This window comes from Astyanax mexicanus, chromosome 14 (assembly GCF_023375975.1).
Source record: "Astyanax mexicanus isolate ESR-SI-001 chromosome 14, AstMex3_surface, whole genome shotgun sequence".
Classification (NCBI taxonomy): Eukaryota; Metazoa; Chordata; class Actinopteri; order Characiformes; family Acestrorhamphidae; genus Astyanax; species Astyanax mexicanus.
In genome coordinates this window covers 33,127,349-33,146,604 of record NC_064421.1, presented here as the reverse complement: position 1 = coordinate 33,146,604, position 19,256 = coordinate 33,127,349, and the positions used below count along the sequence as shown (strand labels likewise).

General features: G+C 37.4%; 1 protein-coding gene across 19 annotated transcripts in view; it reads right to left on the bottom strand.

The window, feature by feature from the left end:
* Nucleotides 1–18,070, bottom strand: part of birc6 (baculoviral IAP repeat containing 6) — a 231,106-nt gene extending 213,036 nt beyond the window's left edge. For 17 of the 19 annotated variants that reach the window (XM_022672695.2, XM_022672710.2, XM_022672708.2 and 14 more), the window contains exons 1-2: nucleotides 17,623–18,069; nucleotides 8,330–8,511 (exon numbers count right to left, since the gene is read on the bottom strand). In XM_022672695.2, coding sequence (XP_022528416.2) covers nucleotides 8,330–8,511; nucleotides 17,623–17,833 — 393 coding nt within the window. In that variant the 5' untranslated portion in view covers nucleotides 17,834–18,069. Of the gene's footprint in view, nucleotides 1–8,329; nucleotides 8,512–17,622 lie in introns of all 19 variants that reach the window. The other 2 variants (XM_022672703.2, XM_022672707.2) reach the window with 1 other exon arrangement.
* Nucleotides 18,071–19,256: the final 1,186 nt, after the last annotated feature.

Here is a 19,256-nt window from a genome sequence, read left to right as displayed (position 1 = left end):
CTGGGTATCAAAATGGCAACGACCAAAATGTCACCGCACTATCGATGTTGCCTGTACTGTATTTTTTGTATAGTAAGGTGCACCAGACTATATGGCACACTATCTAAACAAATCTATTGTCTGATTTATTTTTATACATAAGACACTGGATTATAAGGCGCATTACGCAACACTAGTAAGGAACAGGGGTGTCGCCATGTTTTCCTTCTAATTTAGAAGGTCTCACTGGGTGGGGAGATCTGTAAATCTAAGCTAAGAAAACAAAATTGTAATTCTTAAATTCTTAAAAGTTTCATTTAAAGTGCTGGATGTTATTCTACACAGATTTATCTCCTGTAAACTGTTTATTTGGGTGAGTAAAGTGCTTCTATTTATTAACAGTAAGCTTAGATTTCCAGATTTCCACTAAGTCTGGGTGCAGCAGCATTAGCATTAGCAGTGCATAGTGTGGTTTGTGGCTAATGCTAATACTGCTCCAGTCTCGGTTCTGGAGAAACTTCACCAAAACTCTTTTTTTTTAAACTGAAATTCAGCAGAGTAGCTTTACTGCTCTTTACAACCTGACTGGTAAAATTCAGGGTGGCATTCACTAGCACTATCTGTGGCTACTGCTTCTGCTAACCACGCTAAAATACTGGAAATCTAAGCTTACTGTAAATAAACAAAAGTGCTTTACTCGCCCATATAAGGAGAGAAATCTGTGTAGATTAACATCCAGCGGTCGTTTGACATTGAAATTGATATCAAAATATATATATATATATTTTTTTTACAGTTTTGTTTACTTGGCCGCCTCCAGCAGCAAACCTGCTAAAATTAAAAGGTAAACATGGGGACTGCCTTGTTCCTTACTATTGCCACTTAAAAAAGGGCTTTATAATCCGGAGCGCCTTATGTATGAAAATAGACGTTCATTGATAATGCGCATTATAATATGCTGTGCCTTATAGTCCATTAAATACGACACTGTCAATTGTACAATGATCATAGTTTTTTTATTTATAGCCAAATTGTTATTTTTGACAATAATACTACTATTCCCTATGTTCATAATCATGTCAGTTTGTTCTAATAAGTTTGAGCCTGTGAAGATAGAGAAATTTATTTTTAAACAGTACATACATGCAATGTATGTGGTAACCCTTTAAATATGAAGCTAAATTGGAGATAGTGGACAGACATGTTTGACTGTCCAAATACTTAAAGTAAAAGAAACAAACAAGCAGGTTAATCTTTAATATGAGCTGATGCAACAAGACCTAACTTGGTATGTATGTCAGAAAGGCAAGACTGGTCTAAGTCAAGCAACCAAAACTGAAACAAAAGCACTGGACAAGAGCCAAAGCAGAGACTGGGAAGTCCCTTTAAAGTCACGTTCTAGAGATAACCACAGCACTGAAACGAAGATAAAATCCCATATGAGTCTCTAACACAGACATTTTTTAATGCATAAGGTCTATGATAAGGTGTATGACAAAGGAATTTTCTTACAGCATATATTGGATGAATCTAAATAATACCAGAACCATATATAGGATACGTATACACTAAATATTCTGTACTTAAGTATTTTTGTAGATTTACTTTGCTACATTTAATTATTTTTGTTGCATTATTTATTTTATTCTATAATTTTATACAAAATCTAAGTAAATCTGGTGAAATACTGTTTCATTTTACAGTAGTAATTTCTAAAAGTTTAGAACTGTTATAATTTTAGGAGACACTATGAGGAACTTCTAATTCAGCAGGTCTTGCTGCTGGGTGGTGGTGGGAGGAGGTAGCTAACTAGTAGTTAAGGGAGGTAGTCAAGCAATTTGGCTAGCCAAATTGGGTGAAAATTGGGAAAAAGATCAGAAAAAATAAAAAATAAAAAACTAGTACGGTTAGCAGGTAGTGCTAATGCTGCTACAGTTAGCAGCACGCGACAGGCTGATGATACTCATCTTTGAATGGGGAAAATAGTGGTGCTGGAGAACTAAACTGAACCCCCTGTATAAGTGGCTTTACTGCTCCTTAATACCTGACTGGTAAAATTTAAAAACATGAGGCGCGCCGGATTAAAAGGCACACTGATGATTTTTGGGAAAATTAAGGATTTTAGTCTGGATTTTATACTGTAACTAAATATAATTGTTTTTTGTGATAACAAAAAAAGTTTGCTTGTGTTTACACACAGCACAAAAAAAACTTTTTATTTTAGCTATCACTCCAGACAGCTCATGACACTATTAACCACACAGACCCACAAACAAACTCTGATGAGGAGGGACAGATTCTCCTTAACGTCTTCTTAGGCAACCAAATATAAGCATGTGTATTAGGCCACTTCACTAAATAGTGTAAAAGCACATGGTATGTCCCTGTGGACTGGCTATCTATCTTTTGTTAACATAATTCTCTTTGAATAAGAACGCTGGATGTGGTGGCTGTTTACCTATGGCGGTTCTTTGTCACAGACATTGATCAAGTTTTTTGTAGCTGTTGCTTTAGGCAAAGCAGCAGGAAAACAGACTCTGCACTACAGACAGAAGCTGTAATATCTAAAGTCATGCAGAGACACTGCAGGACAAATACAGAACTGAAATATATGCTACTGGTAACACCTCAAAACACAGACAGATGCCTTTAGCCTCTTCATTAAAGAGGAAGCTGGTTACCTTTTCTAAATGTCAGAAGGATGTGCGTCACACCAGAAAAAAAACAACACAATGAAATACTACAGTCTATCAATTTTAGAGACAAAAAGAGAGAAAAATATGAGCAAATTAGTCTTTGGTTCTGCACGGAACTAAGCGAGAGGACAGCCAAAGAGCTAGCGCGTTATGCTAATATTGCTCCAGCCTTGGTACTGGAGAACTAAACTGAAACTACTGTATTAGAGCTACACGATATTGGAAAAAATTTACATTGCAAATATTCTTTTTACAGCTGTAACTGGAAATATCTGAGGTGAACAGCTTTCGACACGTGCGTTTACAAGCACATGCCAAACCATGTGGCCATGAAGTTACCTTGTGTGTACTCCTAGCCCACCCCTCCACTTCCTCTCTACCTTGCATTTCTCATGCAGCAGCAGCCTGTCACTCACACAGACACAGAGACGACGCTGTGTATCTACTTCTTATGTGAAGAATCAAAATATTGCAACATGTTTGATTTAACTGCCTTAAGTGACATCGCACGTCCTGCGATGTGACTATTGTGCATGTGCACATCGCGATGGCGATGCTTAAACAATATATTGTGCAGCCCTATACTGTATAACGCTGCACTTCAGCAGAGTGGCTTTACTGCTCCTTAAAACCTGACTGATAAAATTTATACATAAGGCGCACCGGACATTTTTTGGGAAAATTACGGATTTTAGGTACGCCTTGTACTGCAAATAATACCATAGTCCAGCTGATGTTTGATTTTAAAGGAGAAATTTGGTGTAAAACGGACTTTCCACTGAAAAAATTTTGCAGCCTGTTTTCCCCATCTTACCTTTTGGTTCATGCCGTCAGTCGACTTATTATGACTGAAATTTAAGAACTACCTGAAGGTACTCAGGTTCTTAGTGACTCATTTTAAATGTCAGGGGTCCTCAGAACTCCAATAAAGTGTGGAACTACTTTAAGCTTGTTTATGGTGTAAAAATAGCCATTTCTTTGCATAGTCTGTTAGGAGCATCAGCTATAAGCTCATTGACCCTTGACCTACATACACAGGTTAATTAAGAGAAAGGGTTAAAGTGGCTAACTGAAAGTTTTTCTCCTTTTTGCATCTTCTCTAAAAAGTGTGAACATCTAGCTAACATCAGAAAGACTAGTTAAGAACTGTACAAAAAAAAGTAACTTCTCGGGTGTCGAGTGGTCCAGCGGTCTAAAGCGCTGCCACTATGAGCAGGAGGTCGCAGGTTTGAACCCCTGCTCATGCAGCTTGGCGATCAAGCTGCCAAGCTGCAAAATTGGCCCTGCTCCCTCTGGGTGGGTAGATGGCGCTCTCTGCCCACATCACTCCTAGGGTGATGTCCACAGCACAGGGCGTCTGTGAGCTGATGTCTCGAAAAGAAGCGGTGGCTTCTTCACATGTATCGAACGAAGAATGCGCTAGTCTTCACCCTCTTGGTGTGTTGGGGCATTACAAATGATAGGCAGAATCCTAATGCAAAATTGGGGAGAAATGTGAAAAATTACAAATAAAATGAAAAAAAAAAAGAATGACTTATTTTCTTACTAGAGCCAAGCTAGGTAACCTAAGTAAATAACCATAATAACCATTAAATAACCACACCTCCCCTAAAAAAGAAAAATTAAGTCTGGTTTCCCAGACAGCATACTGAAGGAAGATTTCCCATTGAAATAATTAAAATCCCTGTTTAGTCCAACACTGAACTTAATCACTGTTTGCCACTAAAAATGTAGAAATAAAGAGTCTGGAATTAAAAAGCTCATTATCTTTAGAGCTTTACAACTAAAGGCCACGTTTTCTGCTCTGAAATGGAACCAAATCCAGTTATGCAAATGGAAGAAATTACAGATAAAGCCAGAGAGCTTCAGAGAGCAGTGACTACTGTTTCCTACACATACAAAAGACTCTGTTACAGTAAGAGTTACATCTGGCTGACCCACATGGCAACGCCTTTAGCTCAGCTTAACACTGGACTAAGAAGAATTAGTAGAATTACAGGTCTGGCAGGTGACGTGTAGTAATAAAGTCATTGCGCGGGTCACAAAATAATAAAATAAATTTGTCAGGGCCATGCAGCACTGCTAATGGACTACTTTATGAAATAAAATAAACAGGGGTGCTAATAAATTAAATTAAATTAAATTAAATTAAATTAAATTAAATTAAATTAAATTAAATTAAATTAAAATTTGACCATTAGTAGAGGAAATTTTAGGACATGTATGAAATACATAAAGAAAAAAAGGTTTGAAACTATTTAATTCTACACGTCCTTAGAACTCATATTACCATTAAATTTAAAATAATTTATTAAAAAGCTAACTCTGCTTCCCTGAACAGAGCAGTGCTGGTCTACAACAAGATCTAAAGACTGATCAGAGGTCGGTGCTCTAACATGAGCTGTCACAGGGATATTAAGCCTGGCTTGCTCAGACAGGGAGTGGTAAACACTGTGGGTATATCCACAGAGTGTGTGTGCTAAGCCACAACCAACCAATTTGTCAACATTGCATAGAAGTGCTGTTGTTTCAGTGTTACGTGAATACAAAATTTAATCTACATTTTCTAACCTAATTTTACTTGCCCAGGTGGAAGCCCAATTTACATACAGAAAAAGAGAAGCATGGGAGAAATCTAGCCTATCTGATGTACACCCAGCACATGTATACTGTAGGGGTGTCACGATCTCGATATTTTATCGAAATCGAATCGAAATGAGGTCATGGTCTCGAGTATCGAAGTCAAAAAGAGGATCGACGATCCCTCCCGCGCGCGCTACGCAAATAGCGCAGCGCGCTACGCAAATGGCGCGGCACCAACACAGCGCATCCTATTCATTTAAATAGAGATAGCCACTGCATGAGCGCAGCCCCGCCCTCAGTTCTGCTGTGTGAGAGACAGCTGCCTTTCAACCACGGAGGAGAAACTGAAAACGGATTTATAGAAATATAGACAGGGCTCTCAAGTTTTGAGTGTCGGCGGGAGTGTGATCACTGTTTTTTTATCTGTCCAACGGGGGAGGGGGGGCGGGGGTTGGGCGCGCAGGTTTTGTATCTGTATCTAACGGAGGGGTGGGTGCGCGCAGGTGAGAGCGTGTGAACTCGCTGAAATGCGTGTGTCAGTGTGACTTGAGAACACTGACTATAGATCACAGTGAGGTGGATTAAAAATCTTAAACTTATAATTGACTACACCTGTTGCTTTCCATTGAATTAAAAAAACATCTTTCTCTCAGATAAAGTAAACACAAGCGTGTTTCTGACTAAAATAAAAGCTTTTCAGGAGAGATATAAGTTATGTGTAAATATTTATAAGACAATACCCACATCACTTATCTAACCAGCCTGTACTGATTTCTGCCCCCCAATAATGCTTTCAATAACCTCTAATAGCCTTTAATAGTCTTCAGTAGCCTTTAAAAGACTTACCTGGCGGCCGTGGTGTGTCCACTAAACTCCGTAGTTATAAACATCCTGAGGTTAGCAGCACGCTAACTGACCTGTTTATAATGTAATCCGAGCATTGACTCCGTGTCGGCTGTTCTAACCTGCTGCTGTTAGCTGCTTGGGCTGAAAGATGAACTGTAGTGAGCTGTATTATCCGGTTAGTGGGGTTAAAACCTTTATTTGTTTACAGAAACAGTAAAAACGGACTGGCTGAGCCCTGTAGCCCGTGGCTGGGCTGTACTGAAGTAGTGACTGAGTGAAGAGAGCGGGGCTTGTGCTGCTGCTGCAGCTCCGACTAGTGGTTGGATGAAGAACTGCAGCTTCATGTAAGTGAGCAGTTTCACCAGCCATCCACACACAGCTCTGATAAACTGCTAGTTTTAATAGTGCACACTGTTGCTACCAAAAAAAGTCACTAGATGGCATTACCATACATATATCTTAATAAATAATAATAATATTTATAATATTTATAATAATAATAAATATATTATTTAAATGTTATGAGGCATAAAATAATAACAAGAAAAAAAAACAAGAAAATCGAGAATCGAATCGAATCGTGACCCTCAAATCGAAAATGAAATCGAATCGAGGATTTAGAGAATCGTGACACCCCTAGTATACTGTGTAGCCAGACTGCCATAAACTACAGGATGTCTAATAAAAATTTAACACGTGCATGTGCAAAGTAAAAGTTCTCTCCTCTAGACAAGTAATCATTTTCATTTTAATATTTACAATGAAATAAACAAATAACTTTTACACTTTAATTATCCTAAATACAAGATTTGTAAACCAAGGTTTGGGAGTTATGGCTGCTTTTGGAGACAAGCATTCAATAGAACAGACAACACCTTAGCTGAAAGACTTCTGCATGGAGGAGTAGGAAAACCTTTCACCCAGTCGATATCTGAGATTTTTATAGAAAACTTTGACTATTTCAGTAAAAGGGGGGAAAATAGCAACTATTAGGTAAAGGGTTTTCCTAACATTTGATGTCACAAAAATGTGTTTAGTTATGTTGTATTGCCTCCATCTCTAAATACCTTTCAAATGAATATAAAAAGTATATATTTATATACTTTTCAACAGGTGTTCTAAGTTTTCACATGACCATGCTATACAGTTAAAATAAGGACTAGTGGTGGGCCAATCCATAGATTTTCCATTTCAATAGCAAACTATCAATACAAACAAAAAAAGGGCTCTTTTCAAATTAATTTTGTTATTAATTAATATTATTTTTATCACATCATGAGGCTAAAATGAATTACAGCATGTCTTAGAATAATATAATAATATAAATATACACATAAATACATAGAATTTAAATGCATTTCCAATCACTGTTTTATTAAAACAGACTATGCCTGTGCTATAAATGCACATCAGGCTTTAAAATCAACAATTTTCCACAAAAGACTGTAACCAGTCGTCGACTATTATGTACACAAGTTACTTCTTTGTGTGTTTTTTGCTTAAGTTAACATGTTTCTGGAAATCAGAAGCTTTTGCAACTTTTGCTTTTGGTGCTGATTATTTGAGTTAATTTGTTGATATATTAGGCCCTTTCACACTAAAATATCTCCAAAACAAACGTCATTTTACGCAAAACAGCTAATTTCACTCACTTGCTCACAGACCAAAGCTGCTGCAGCATCTATAACAAGCTAACTCCTCCTGCTCTCTCTGAAGGTGCCGGTTGAACTGTTAGATTTTAGATGTTTAAATTTTAGTCTTACTTACAGCCTTTGGTGCTCTTTGACATTTCTACACTAAAATATTTAAAAATGGAAGTGGAACCCGGATCAGCAAGATCGGTCTAGCATTCTAAACAGAACCTAAAAACTCCAGTAAATGTAGACTAAAGGTCTAACATCAGTTATAAATGTTGTATATGTCACTAGCCACATATCTCTGTGATCGTATGATGCTGTGGAAGTTAAGCACCATAACCACTAAAGGGTATGTCGGAGGTAAGGGTGTCTGACAGCAACCAACATGGTGACAGAGCAGGATGCTACGCTAATGATTTATTACAAATAAAATAAAAGAGGCTACAGCAGTGTAGACTTCAGTAAGTGGCATAAGTGCCATAAGTTGACCTGTCCATATGGCTGGGGTATGGCTAGTCCCCCATCCAATTTCCAGAGGCATCACTCTGTTCCATCTGAGTATTAATTCAGCATTAACAGGTCACTCACCTCTGTAACAGGCAACTCTAGCTGGACCATGTCTTCTGGTTTAGACACAGGGGCCTGGAGAGCTGTGTCCAAAAGGAGGATGCCGTTCAGGTCCTTCCTGCAGCCCACTGCATAGTCATCCACAAACAGCACCTTATCCACCGCTGGAAAGTACTGACACCTCACGCGTCCACCTGGCTTGGCTGCAACACATACAGAATGCAAAAAATTAGATGATAGCAAACACTGAAATTAGACTGTTATCAAGTTTATATCAGTAAGGGAACTCTCCCATTTGCCTGTTTAAAACAATTAAGTTCTGAACATCTGCTTGGCTGTGTATTGGCAAGAATTTACCAGGTTATGATTTAATACATTGTGATATACTGCAATACTGTGCGCAAATAAAATTTTAAAATAAAATACAATTTTATAGTACAAAACACACCATGTTTTAATAATCAGAGTACCGTATTTTACAGCACACCAGATTATAAGGCGCATTTAAGTGACAATAGTAAGTAACAAGGGTGTTGCCATGTTTCCCTTCTAATGGGAAAGCTGGTCGAAGTGCTCAAGTAAACAAAACTGTAATTCTTAAAAAATATCTTTATACATTTTCTTTTAAAAAAAAGTTAAACGAGCGCTGAATGTTAATCTAGACAGATTTTTTTCTTAAAAATAGTTTATTTGTGTGAAGCATTTCTGTTTATTCTTACATTTCTGTTTTTATTTACAGTAAGCTTAGATTTCCAACATTTTCAACAGCGTGGTTAGCAGCAGTTAACTGCTTAGTGCTGCTAACCCAACAGCGCTATACTAAGGAACCTTGAGTGTTCCGGTAACACAGGGCGCTGTCAGCTAGTGGTTCGTCCCACGTAGCATGTTTTAACACAGTAAACATGCAGGCTACAGTCCAATATACTTACCTCTGATCGGCGTAAGAGCCAGCAAGAGCCAGCACTTAGCCTGTTTAGCGGCTCATGCTAATACTGCCCCAGCCTTAGTGCTGGAGAAAAACTTTACTGAAACTCCTGTATAACCCTGTGTACTTCAGTGGATTTTACTGCTCCTTACAACCTGACTGGTAACATTCATACATAAGGGGCAGCAGATTATGGGGAAAATTAAAGGATTTTAGTTGAGAGCTATAGTGCGAAAAATACTGTAAAACAAAAGTTTCAGTTTCATGTAATCATAACAGGAATTAAATAATTTAGAATCTTAATTTATCGTGATATCCAACGCCACTATCACACACAGCATTTTCTGTTCATATTGTACACCCCTAACTACTAATGAGAGATGCAAGGCTAACACTGCAAACAAAGACACAAGCACTATCACCAATCTTATCAGTAAATGAAGACACCTATTTGTATCGTGCAAAACAAATGAAGATCTGGATGCATTTTGAGACTTTTGACAAGACATTATGAAATAGTATGCATGTACACTACCGTTCAAAAGTTTGGGGTCATTCAAACAATTTTGTGTTTTCCATGAAAAGTCACACTTATTCACCACCATACGTTGTGAAATGAATAGAAAATGGAGTCAAGACATTGACAAGGTTAGAAATAATGATTTGTATTTGAAATAACATTGTTTTTACATCAAACTTTGCTTTCATCAAAGAATCCTCCATTTGCAGCAATTACAGCATTGCACACCTTTGGCATTCTAGCTGTTAATTTGTTGAGGTAAGCTGGAGAAATTGCACCCCACGCTTCTAGAAGCAGCTCCCACAAGTTGGATTGGTTGGATGGGCACTTCTGGCGTACCATACGGTCAAGCTGCTCCCACAACAGCTCAATGGGGTTCAGATCTGGTGACTGCGCTGGCCACTCCATTACCAATAGAATACCAGCTGCCTGCTTCTGCTGTAAATAGTTCTTGCACAATTTGGAGGTGTGTTTAGGGTCATTGTCCTGTTGTAGGACGAAATTGGCTCAGATCAGGCGCTGTCCACTGGGTATGGCATGGCGTTGCAAAATGGAGTGATAGCCTTCCTTATTCAGAATCTCTTTTACCCTGTACAAATCTCCCACCTTACCAGCACCAAAGCAACCCCAGACCATCACATTACCTCCACCATGCTTAACAGATGGCGTCAGGCATTCTTCCAGCATCTTTTCATTTGTTCTGCGTCTCACAAACGTTCTTCTTTGTGATCCAAACACCTCAAACTTGGATTCATCCGTCCACAACACTTTTTTCCAGTCTTCCTCTGTCCAATGTCTGTGTTCTTTTGCCCATCTTAATCTTTTTCTTTTATTAGCCAGTCTCAGATATGGCTTTTTCTTTGCCACTCTGCCCTGAAGCCCAAAATCCCGCAGCCGCCTCTTCACTGTAGATATTGACACTGGTGTTTTAAGGGTACTATTTAATGAAGATGCCAGTTGGGGACCTGTGAGGTGTCTGTTTCTCAAACTAGAGACTCTAATGTACTTATCGTCTTGCTTAGTTGTGCAACGTGGCCTCCCACTTCTTTTTCTACTCTGGTTAGAGCCTGTTTGTGCTGTCCTCTGAAGGGAGTAGTACACACCGTTGTAGGAAATCTTCAATTTCTTAGCAATTTCTCACATAGAATAGCCTTCATTTCTAAGAACAAGAATAGACTGTCGAGTTTCAGATGAAAGTTCTCTTTTTCTGGCCATTTTGAGCGTTTAATTGACCCCACAAATGTGATGCTCCAGAAACTCAATCTGCTCAAAGGAAGGTCAGTTTTGTAGCTTCTGTAATGAGCTAGACTGTTTTCAGGTGTGTGAACATGATTGCACAAGGGTTTTCTTTCTAATCATCAATTAGCCTTCTGAGCCAATGAGCAAACACATTGTACCATTAGAACACTGGAGTGATAGTTGCTGGAAATGGGCCTCTATACACCTATGTAGATATTGCACCAAAACCAGACATTTGCAGCTAGAATAGTCATTTACCACATTAGCAATGTACAGAGTGTATTTGTTTAAAGTTAGGACTAGTTTAAAGTTATCTTCATTGAAAAGTACAGTGCTTTTCCTTCAAAAATAAGGACGTTTCAATGTGACCCCAAACTTTTGAACGGTAGTGTATGTATCTATATAAATCAGATATTTGTTAGGAAAAAATGCTTATTATCTAAAATAAGTGTTTTAATACTGTGAAAATTAGATTTCCTACAATTACCACATATACAAATAATGGGAGCTGCTAGGCTAACACTGCTAACAAACTCTCGACTTATACTGCTACCAATAGTTAAGTAAAGTCCCTCTCGTGTGAGTTTTGGCCAACAGAGTCAATAAACTACATACATTCATTTAAAGTACACCCTCACATTCATGGCTTCACATAGAGATCACAAGCCATGAGTAGAGGCTTAGACAGCGTATCAGGTTAAGAACAACAGTAATCACTAATGTGGCACCGGATACTGTATCTGCGCCAATACTGGCACTTGTACATAGTATCTGTATCGGCATAACATGAAGCAGTTAGTGACACACATGCACAACACTATATGATGCTAGACTGAAGCCAGCAGCATGTCTGAGGTGTAGGACTATTATAATGCCCTACTTGCTACATTGTGGCCAGAGGTACTTCATTACCTTACTTAAGTAGAAATATTGGTTATCTTTACGTTACTGAGGTAATTATTTTTCAGAGGACTTTTTACTTCTACTCCTTACATTTTCACACAATTATCTGTAGTTTCTATTTTACATTTTAAAAATAGCATTGTTACTCCTATTTCATTTCAGCTTATTTAGGTCATTTTACTTTTATTCTTCCAGTACTTTTACTTGAGTAAAAATTAATGTTAACACTTTTGACACCTTTGTTTGAGGCCATTTTTTCTCTTTCATTTATTTTTTCTGAAACTTAAAGCTTTAAGTCAATGAAAACCATTTTTTGAAATCGTTTTCCAAGATGTAGATCTTGAGTCTGAAACATGGACAGTGCCTTGACTTTTTTCTGTCATCTCTGAGATGTGCAAATTAATAACCTGTATACAGCTGAATTTAACTTTACTTACATTACAGAACACAGCGATTGTTCTCTACTGGGCTGGCATGATCATTTCTGCCTTTTGGGTGTTTTTTGTGTGGACATGGATATTTTCTAAAACACTGCTGATGTGGATGAATATATTTTTATAAAATTATTTACGTGGACAGGGCCTGTGTTTTCAAAAGTGCCTCACTAAATATAAGTACTTTTCACCTTTAACTAGGGTGTAACCAAGTATCGATATACAGAAGTCTTGCAATATTTTGTTTAGCAATACTGTACCAATTTTCAAAAACACAGTATGATTTATTTTCATAGATCATTTACATGCAAAGATTGGTGTTAAAAATGGTTAATTTTGTGTCGTGTTTAAACCCAGCCTACTATTCTGATTGGATAAAATTAAATCTGAACAAAGAATGCTTGCCAATAAGCAAACGCCTTACTCACAATATCATATGTTTAATTATAACCCTTGGCGATAACAATTTTTTATGACATGCCTAACAACAAGGAAAGGAACAAAATATTACTACTGCAATACACTATCATTTTGGATACGCTATCAATAAATATGGCAGACTTGCCCCCCCAAATTGGCTTACTAAAGTTTCTGTTTCATTACTCCATGGGGTGCTAATCTTATGAATAGGGTAAACCTGCAGTGAAGAATATTGGTGAAGACTGATACCAATAAATTAATAATTCCTGGTATTCGTTGGTCTGAGTATTTTATCCTCTGTAGTAACACAGATGTCATGAAGTACCGTAGAAAACTGTCTTGCAATATATTGAGTATCACAGAATCGCAATATCATGATATCATTGATATCATGGGCAAGGAAGGATAAATGCACAAGCTACCCTAGGCTGCAGCCTTGGTGCCCATGCAATGATTAGGGCCACTGATTGGCCATGTTTTCTTTTTATTTTTTTTTTCCACAAAATTTGACAATGGACAAGACCAAAAGCAATTCCAACTTCTCAAGTAAGTGTAGTCAATGCCAGAACCAAAAACCTCTCTGTGCTTTCAAACCTTTTCCTCAATAACACAAACAGAAGACACACACTATTATAAAAGGGAAGCAGCACAGTTTAATGTAATGCTGTAATGGTCATATACCAATAATGACTTCAACTGACAGTTAAATACTTAAACTGTGACAATGAACATTAAACGTCATGTAAATTTGATTATAACAATGTGTGTGTGTGCATGTGTGTGTGTGTGTGTGTGTGTGTGTGTGTGTGTGTGTGTGTGTGTGTGTGTGTGCGTGTGTGTGCGTGCGCGCGCATCAACATCAGGGAGTCTCCTCCCACCCCAGCCACACTGTACAAGCTCCTACCATCCCAAAGAGGATACAGCAGCCTTCAGACCAGAACCTGACATCTCAAGAATAGCATCTTACTATGAACTATTACTCTGCTGAATTCCACACAACACTTCTACTACCAGCTGTAAACTGCAAAGTCATATTATTTTATATCATTATAAATATCTACACAATAATTCTGCATGGTAAAAAAAATCATAAGAAATAAAGCACTTTTAATGAGTTGTGTCCAAACACTTGACTGGTACTGTATATATGTATCCCTTATCTTCCACCACTGTGTTTACTGATGTTTCATGAAAAAAATCTTACATTTTCAGGAGAATTCAATGTTTAAAAAAAAAAAGGTTTGTTCAAATATATTCTGGAGCATTTCTCTTGCTGTTTTAGCAGAAAACATTATGTAAAAACAATTTTAAATATTTTAAATATTTTAATATTGCAATTAGGGATAAAAAACAACCCTCGATTTTCTTCAAATATATAAGCGATCCTTGATTACAGTAAAATTCAGGTTTATTATTTCCAAACAAACATCACCATTTGAAGTGATGTTCAAGCTATTGTAAGTAGATGACTTTAACCTTACAGCAGCTTTTATATTAAAGGGGCAATAAACACCCTGATTTTAGCTGATTCCACCCTCAATTCAAAATTGAAAAATGCTATAAAAAAAATAGGAGCAGTAGTTTGGGAGGGGATGTATAGGTTTAGGGGTAGGGCAGGAGGGAGGGCTGATTGGCTGCAGCAGTGAGCCTCTGATAGCGATGAGATTCATCGATTTGCATATTGTAAGTGTTGGCATACTAAAGTACACAGAAACACCGCACAAGCCGATAGCGCAGTTGAACCTGAGAGGGTGCTGCAGAGGTGAAAATTACCTCAATAAAAGCATTTTTCAAAGGATAGGAAAAGTTTCTGAAAATTTTAAGCAAGACTAGTATGTTTTATTATTACAGAGGAACACATTTCAGCAATTAATGATAAAAATATGGTTTAGGCTTTAGTGCCTCGTTAAACACATTGTAAACATAACATAATAAGAGTTCCTTATAGGTTTATGACAGAAGCACAAGCCTGTCTCCTAAGATTCCCTCTGGGAGCTTCTATATGTAAGATGAATAAGCTCAATTATGCTACTTTGAAAATCATATTAAAACAGTAATAAAATTAATCAAAATAATTTGATTAATCTCCCAGCCCTAATTGCAATAGATCATATTGCTACGAACATATTGTGCCAGAGTCACACTCTACAAAATGTGAAAAACACTGAACAATTTTCTTTTTGCGTAAAAATGAGGACATGCAGACCTGTGAGCCTCTTATGATAACTAATCTTTTGAACAATCAATTGTCCCAAAAATAAATGTTTTAAACCATACAAAATTCTAATTTTGTCATTGTCATTCTGTTAAAATAAGGGTGAGTATTTGAGTATTGTTTTGAAATACAAAACGTTTAAATATCCTATAGGGCTGCAACTAATGATTATTTTATTCTTCGACTAATCTGAGGATTTATTTTTTTTTTCGATTATTTCTGCCATGTACTCCATCTCTAAAAACAATAGAAACAGCTGATAATGCGACTTAAAAGACATTTAAATGTCCAGGTGTTGTTTAAATGTGGAAAGTGCTGATATTTAGTGAGTAAATATGTTTAATGAGTAATCTTTAGTGAGTAATCTGTTGAGTCTGGACACTTTTGGAGACACAGACTAAGTTAAGTGAAAACTGTATGAGTATGTATGATTCTGAATATGTCCCCAGCAGGGGTGGGCGATATGGCCCTAAAATAATATCACGATATTTCATGGTATTATCGCGATAACGATACTCTAGGCAATTAAAAATACACTACTGCAACAAAACAAAACTTACATTTTATTATTGTATATGATATGATATTGCACACCTCTAACTGAGATATAAAAAAATGCAAGAATTTTAGCAGATTTGTAATAGAACTTCAAATATCTCCATATATCCAGGATTAAAGTAAAATAAATGATACTGGACAGATATAATCTGTCTCTAGTAGATATTTAATAGGAAATGAGAAGTGTGTGAATTTTTCTTTTGCTTAAAACAGCAAAAAAGTAGTACCCTTATGTGATAATTAGGGGTGAGTGTTATGGCACTATATTTCAGAGTATAATATCATTCACGATATTAAAAAATGTTGGCGATACGATATGGCACACAGCTAGTCCCTAGCACTTTGTGTAATGCAGTACTGTTACAAATAACGATTAGTTGACAAAGATATTTGTAGTCGACAAATTGAAATAATCGACAGTGTTGATTATATTGACTAACTGTTGCAGCCCTAGTCCTAAACAAACAAAACAAACATAAAATAAAACCAATAAAAAAAAAACAACAGTGTCAATATACCAGCTTATTCATGTCAGTGTTCTCTCTGTGGGCATTAGTGAGGTCAGCAAGAATTATTGAGGATGTGTCCCTACATTGGATGATAATGCGATAATGTAATTATTGTGACAGGCCTACACATTTGTGTAAATGACAGAGAGACTGCTGTAGAATAATTACCACCACAGGCTGTACGTTTCATTACAGCCATTCACACAGACAGAACAGAGGAACAGACCAAAACACTTCAGTCTGCTTAAGTGGATGTCAATACCAGAAAACCCAAAGCCACAAGGCTTCGATCCTCAAACTTCAGCACCAAAATATCAAACATTATAAAAGCCATTATAAAAAAAGGAAACCAGCATAGCTCAATATTAAGTTGCTATAACAGACCAATATTAAATATGAGTAATAATAAGTCAAGATGTTAGACTAAGCTACAGTCCGTGTGTGTGTTTTAGTACATAGCTAGGTAAAACCGGGCTAAGTGTAACTATAGCTATATATTCTTTATTTAATGAAAGCTTGTTGTTGGGTTGTTACGGAAAACTAATGCTGTATGCTAAGCTACTTGTTGTTACATGTCCTCAGTTATAACTTCACTTCTTATGTTAATTCTCTGCTAAATAATAATAAACACAGTAAACAACACACGGCAAATTCAGCTCGCTGCTCATTTTGAACGTTAGCAAGCTAACTAGCGTAGCCTAGCTAACAGCGGGCGAGTCTCTGCGGAGTTTACGCTAGCTCTTAGCCGCTAGCTGTTAGCCGCTAGCTGCTAGTTAGCTAACTAGCTTTAGCTCCGAGCTAAAGCCTTTACAACGAAGGCCCCGGTCGGCTCTCCGGTGTTGTGTCGAGTTATTCTACCAATCGATATCTGCTTCTCACCCGCCCTGCGCATGCGCTGACACCATATTTTGTCACTATAGTTTTGTTTTTTTTTCTTATCCTTAATCGTCATCAAAATGTACATTATACAATTTATAAAAAATAAATAAAAAATACGTTGACCTTTTAAATATAAACAATGCCATTATAATCAATTTTGCCTGTTTAAAAAGTGCTTTAGTGTTGCTGTGAATGAGCCAGCTTTGAAATTAAAGACTTTTTCCATTTCCACATAACTGCTGCAATTTTCATTATTTATTTGTTAATTTATATGTTCGATTATTTAATTTATTAGTCTATTTTTCTTTTTTTATATAATAAAATAAAGATTCTAATCACCTCTATCAACTAAACTGCACCCTGATAACTAGAGTTATTTGGGTCATCCAAATATCCTCCTGCCTAGACTACATAACCTCATATGTAGTGTGCTCTGTCAAGTTATGCTATAGTTATGTTATCTCCAATTCTTGACCACAAACACTTTATAATCTATACTGATATAGTTATTTAGACTATTCAAATACTTTAATTATGTATATTTTCTAACATAGGTTTATATATTTTTGTATATTACTTTTTTTTTTACCTTTACACATGCACTAGGGTAGCACGATTTGACAAGATAACACAACTCGGCAGAACACCGGTCTAACGCTCTCCGGCCCCGGACACGCCGTATTCCGGTGTTTTAACCCGCCCAGACTCTCACCGTGCAGCGCGGAAGCCTGCAGGATCGCCCCGGAGGTTCCGTCGATGACTTTGATGCTGCCCCGGCTCGTGACCGCCAGGATAGCGTTGAGGGCCGGGTGGTAGGACAGGCTCCGCAGGCCCTCCTCGTCGCAGCGGAGGCATCCGTCCCTCAGCACGACCCAGTCGGAGGAGTTGGACGAGCAGGAGCCCGGCGAGGCCGCGGCCGCCATTGTTCGCCTTTCTGAAGCTCGGCCTCCCCGCTCCGCTCTGTGTCGGTGTCTCAGTCGATGCGGATACAAACAGGGGAGAAAAAGGGGTAGAAATATTCCGAAGTCCGGAGTCGCGCTGCCCGCTCGGCTCTCCCTCCTGCTCCGCTTCTGTTCCTTTCCTCCCGAAACCGCGGCGGCAGCTGCTATTCACCATCCGGACTGGGGCAACAGCGCCGCTCCGCTCACTGCAAACTCCGCGCCGGGGCAGCGCAATCAGCGTAGCCGCTCCGCGAGCGAACACGCCGAGCCGCTAGAGGCGCCGCAAAAACAACACAAACACACCGAGGATAGCGAGGAGTTTCTCCACACAAATAAAACCCCCATTACAATCCACTCTGTCTTTTATTATCAACCTTACTAACCCACATTCTTATTAAAACATTAGGATTAAATACTACGTTAGTTAATAAAAAACATAGCTTGTATATATTAATGTAATATAAATAATTTAACTTACTGTTCTTTAATAATATCATTTAAAAGAAGAAGAGATGTCTAGTTTTTATGTATATTTGTATATGTAGTAAATATTCATAAAACAAATATTAGGTCATTGCGGTTACTCTAAAGTTTGTAACCAGTGACACTGGATATGGCTTTAGATTTGTGTACATGATGTTTTTTTATCTGAAAAATATATGGGTCTAAATTCTTTATATGAAAAGATATGGGTCTGATTTTTTTAGTGAAAATAAATGTGTCTAATTTTTTATGTAAAAATATGTGTCTATTTTTTATGTAAAAATATATGTCTGACATTTTCATCTGAAAATATATGGGTTAGTTTTTCATCTGAAAGTATATGGGTGTGAATTTTAAGCATTGTGAAAATGTAAGTTTATTATTTACACTATTAAATATGTCATTCCTTTATTAAAGGTCTGATACATTTAATTAAAATATATAAAATGCTGATTCAGATAGAAGGATTAGAACTGCAGTGAGAAGAATTGCAGCTCTTTTAAGGTAAATTTAGATTAAATTAATATTATCACATACTTTTCATGAAATTTACAACTATTTATGAATTTACTGTGAGTATTTCTCTCACCGTAGCTTCATAATATAAGAGTGATATAGTTTTTCTAAGTGCTGTATAGAGTAGGGTTAGCTCCATTGCTCCGTTTATTTCTCAGAAGCTCGTGAAGCCTCGCTATCGTTGCCGGAAATCTGCAGCAGACAGAGCGAGCCGCGTCACCAGAGTAAAGCCCCGCCCCCAGGGGGTGTGAACAGAGCAGCAGTAAGAATATACAGCTCTGGAAAAATTAAGAGATCACTTCAGTTTCTGAATCAGTTTCTCTGATTTTGCTGTTTATAGGTATATGTTTCTGTAAAATTAACATTGTTGTTTTATTCTATAAACTACAGACAACATTTCTCCCAA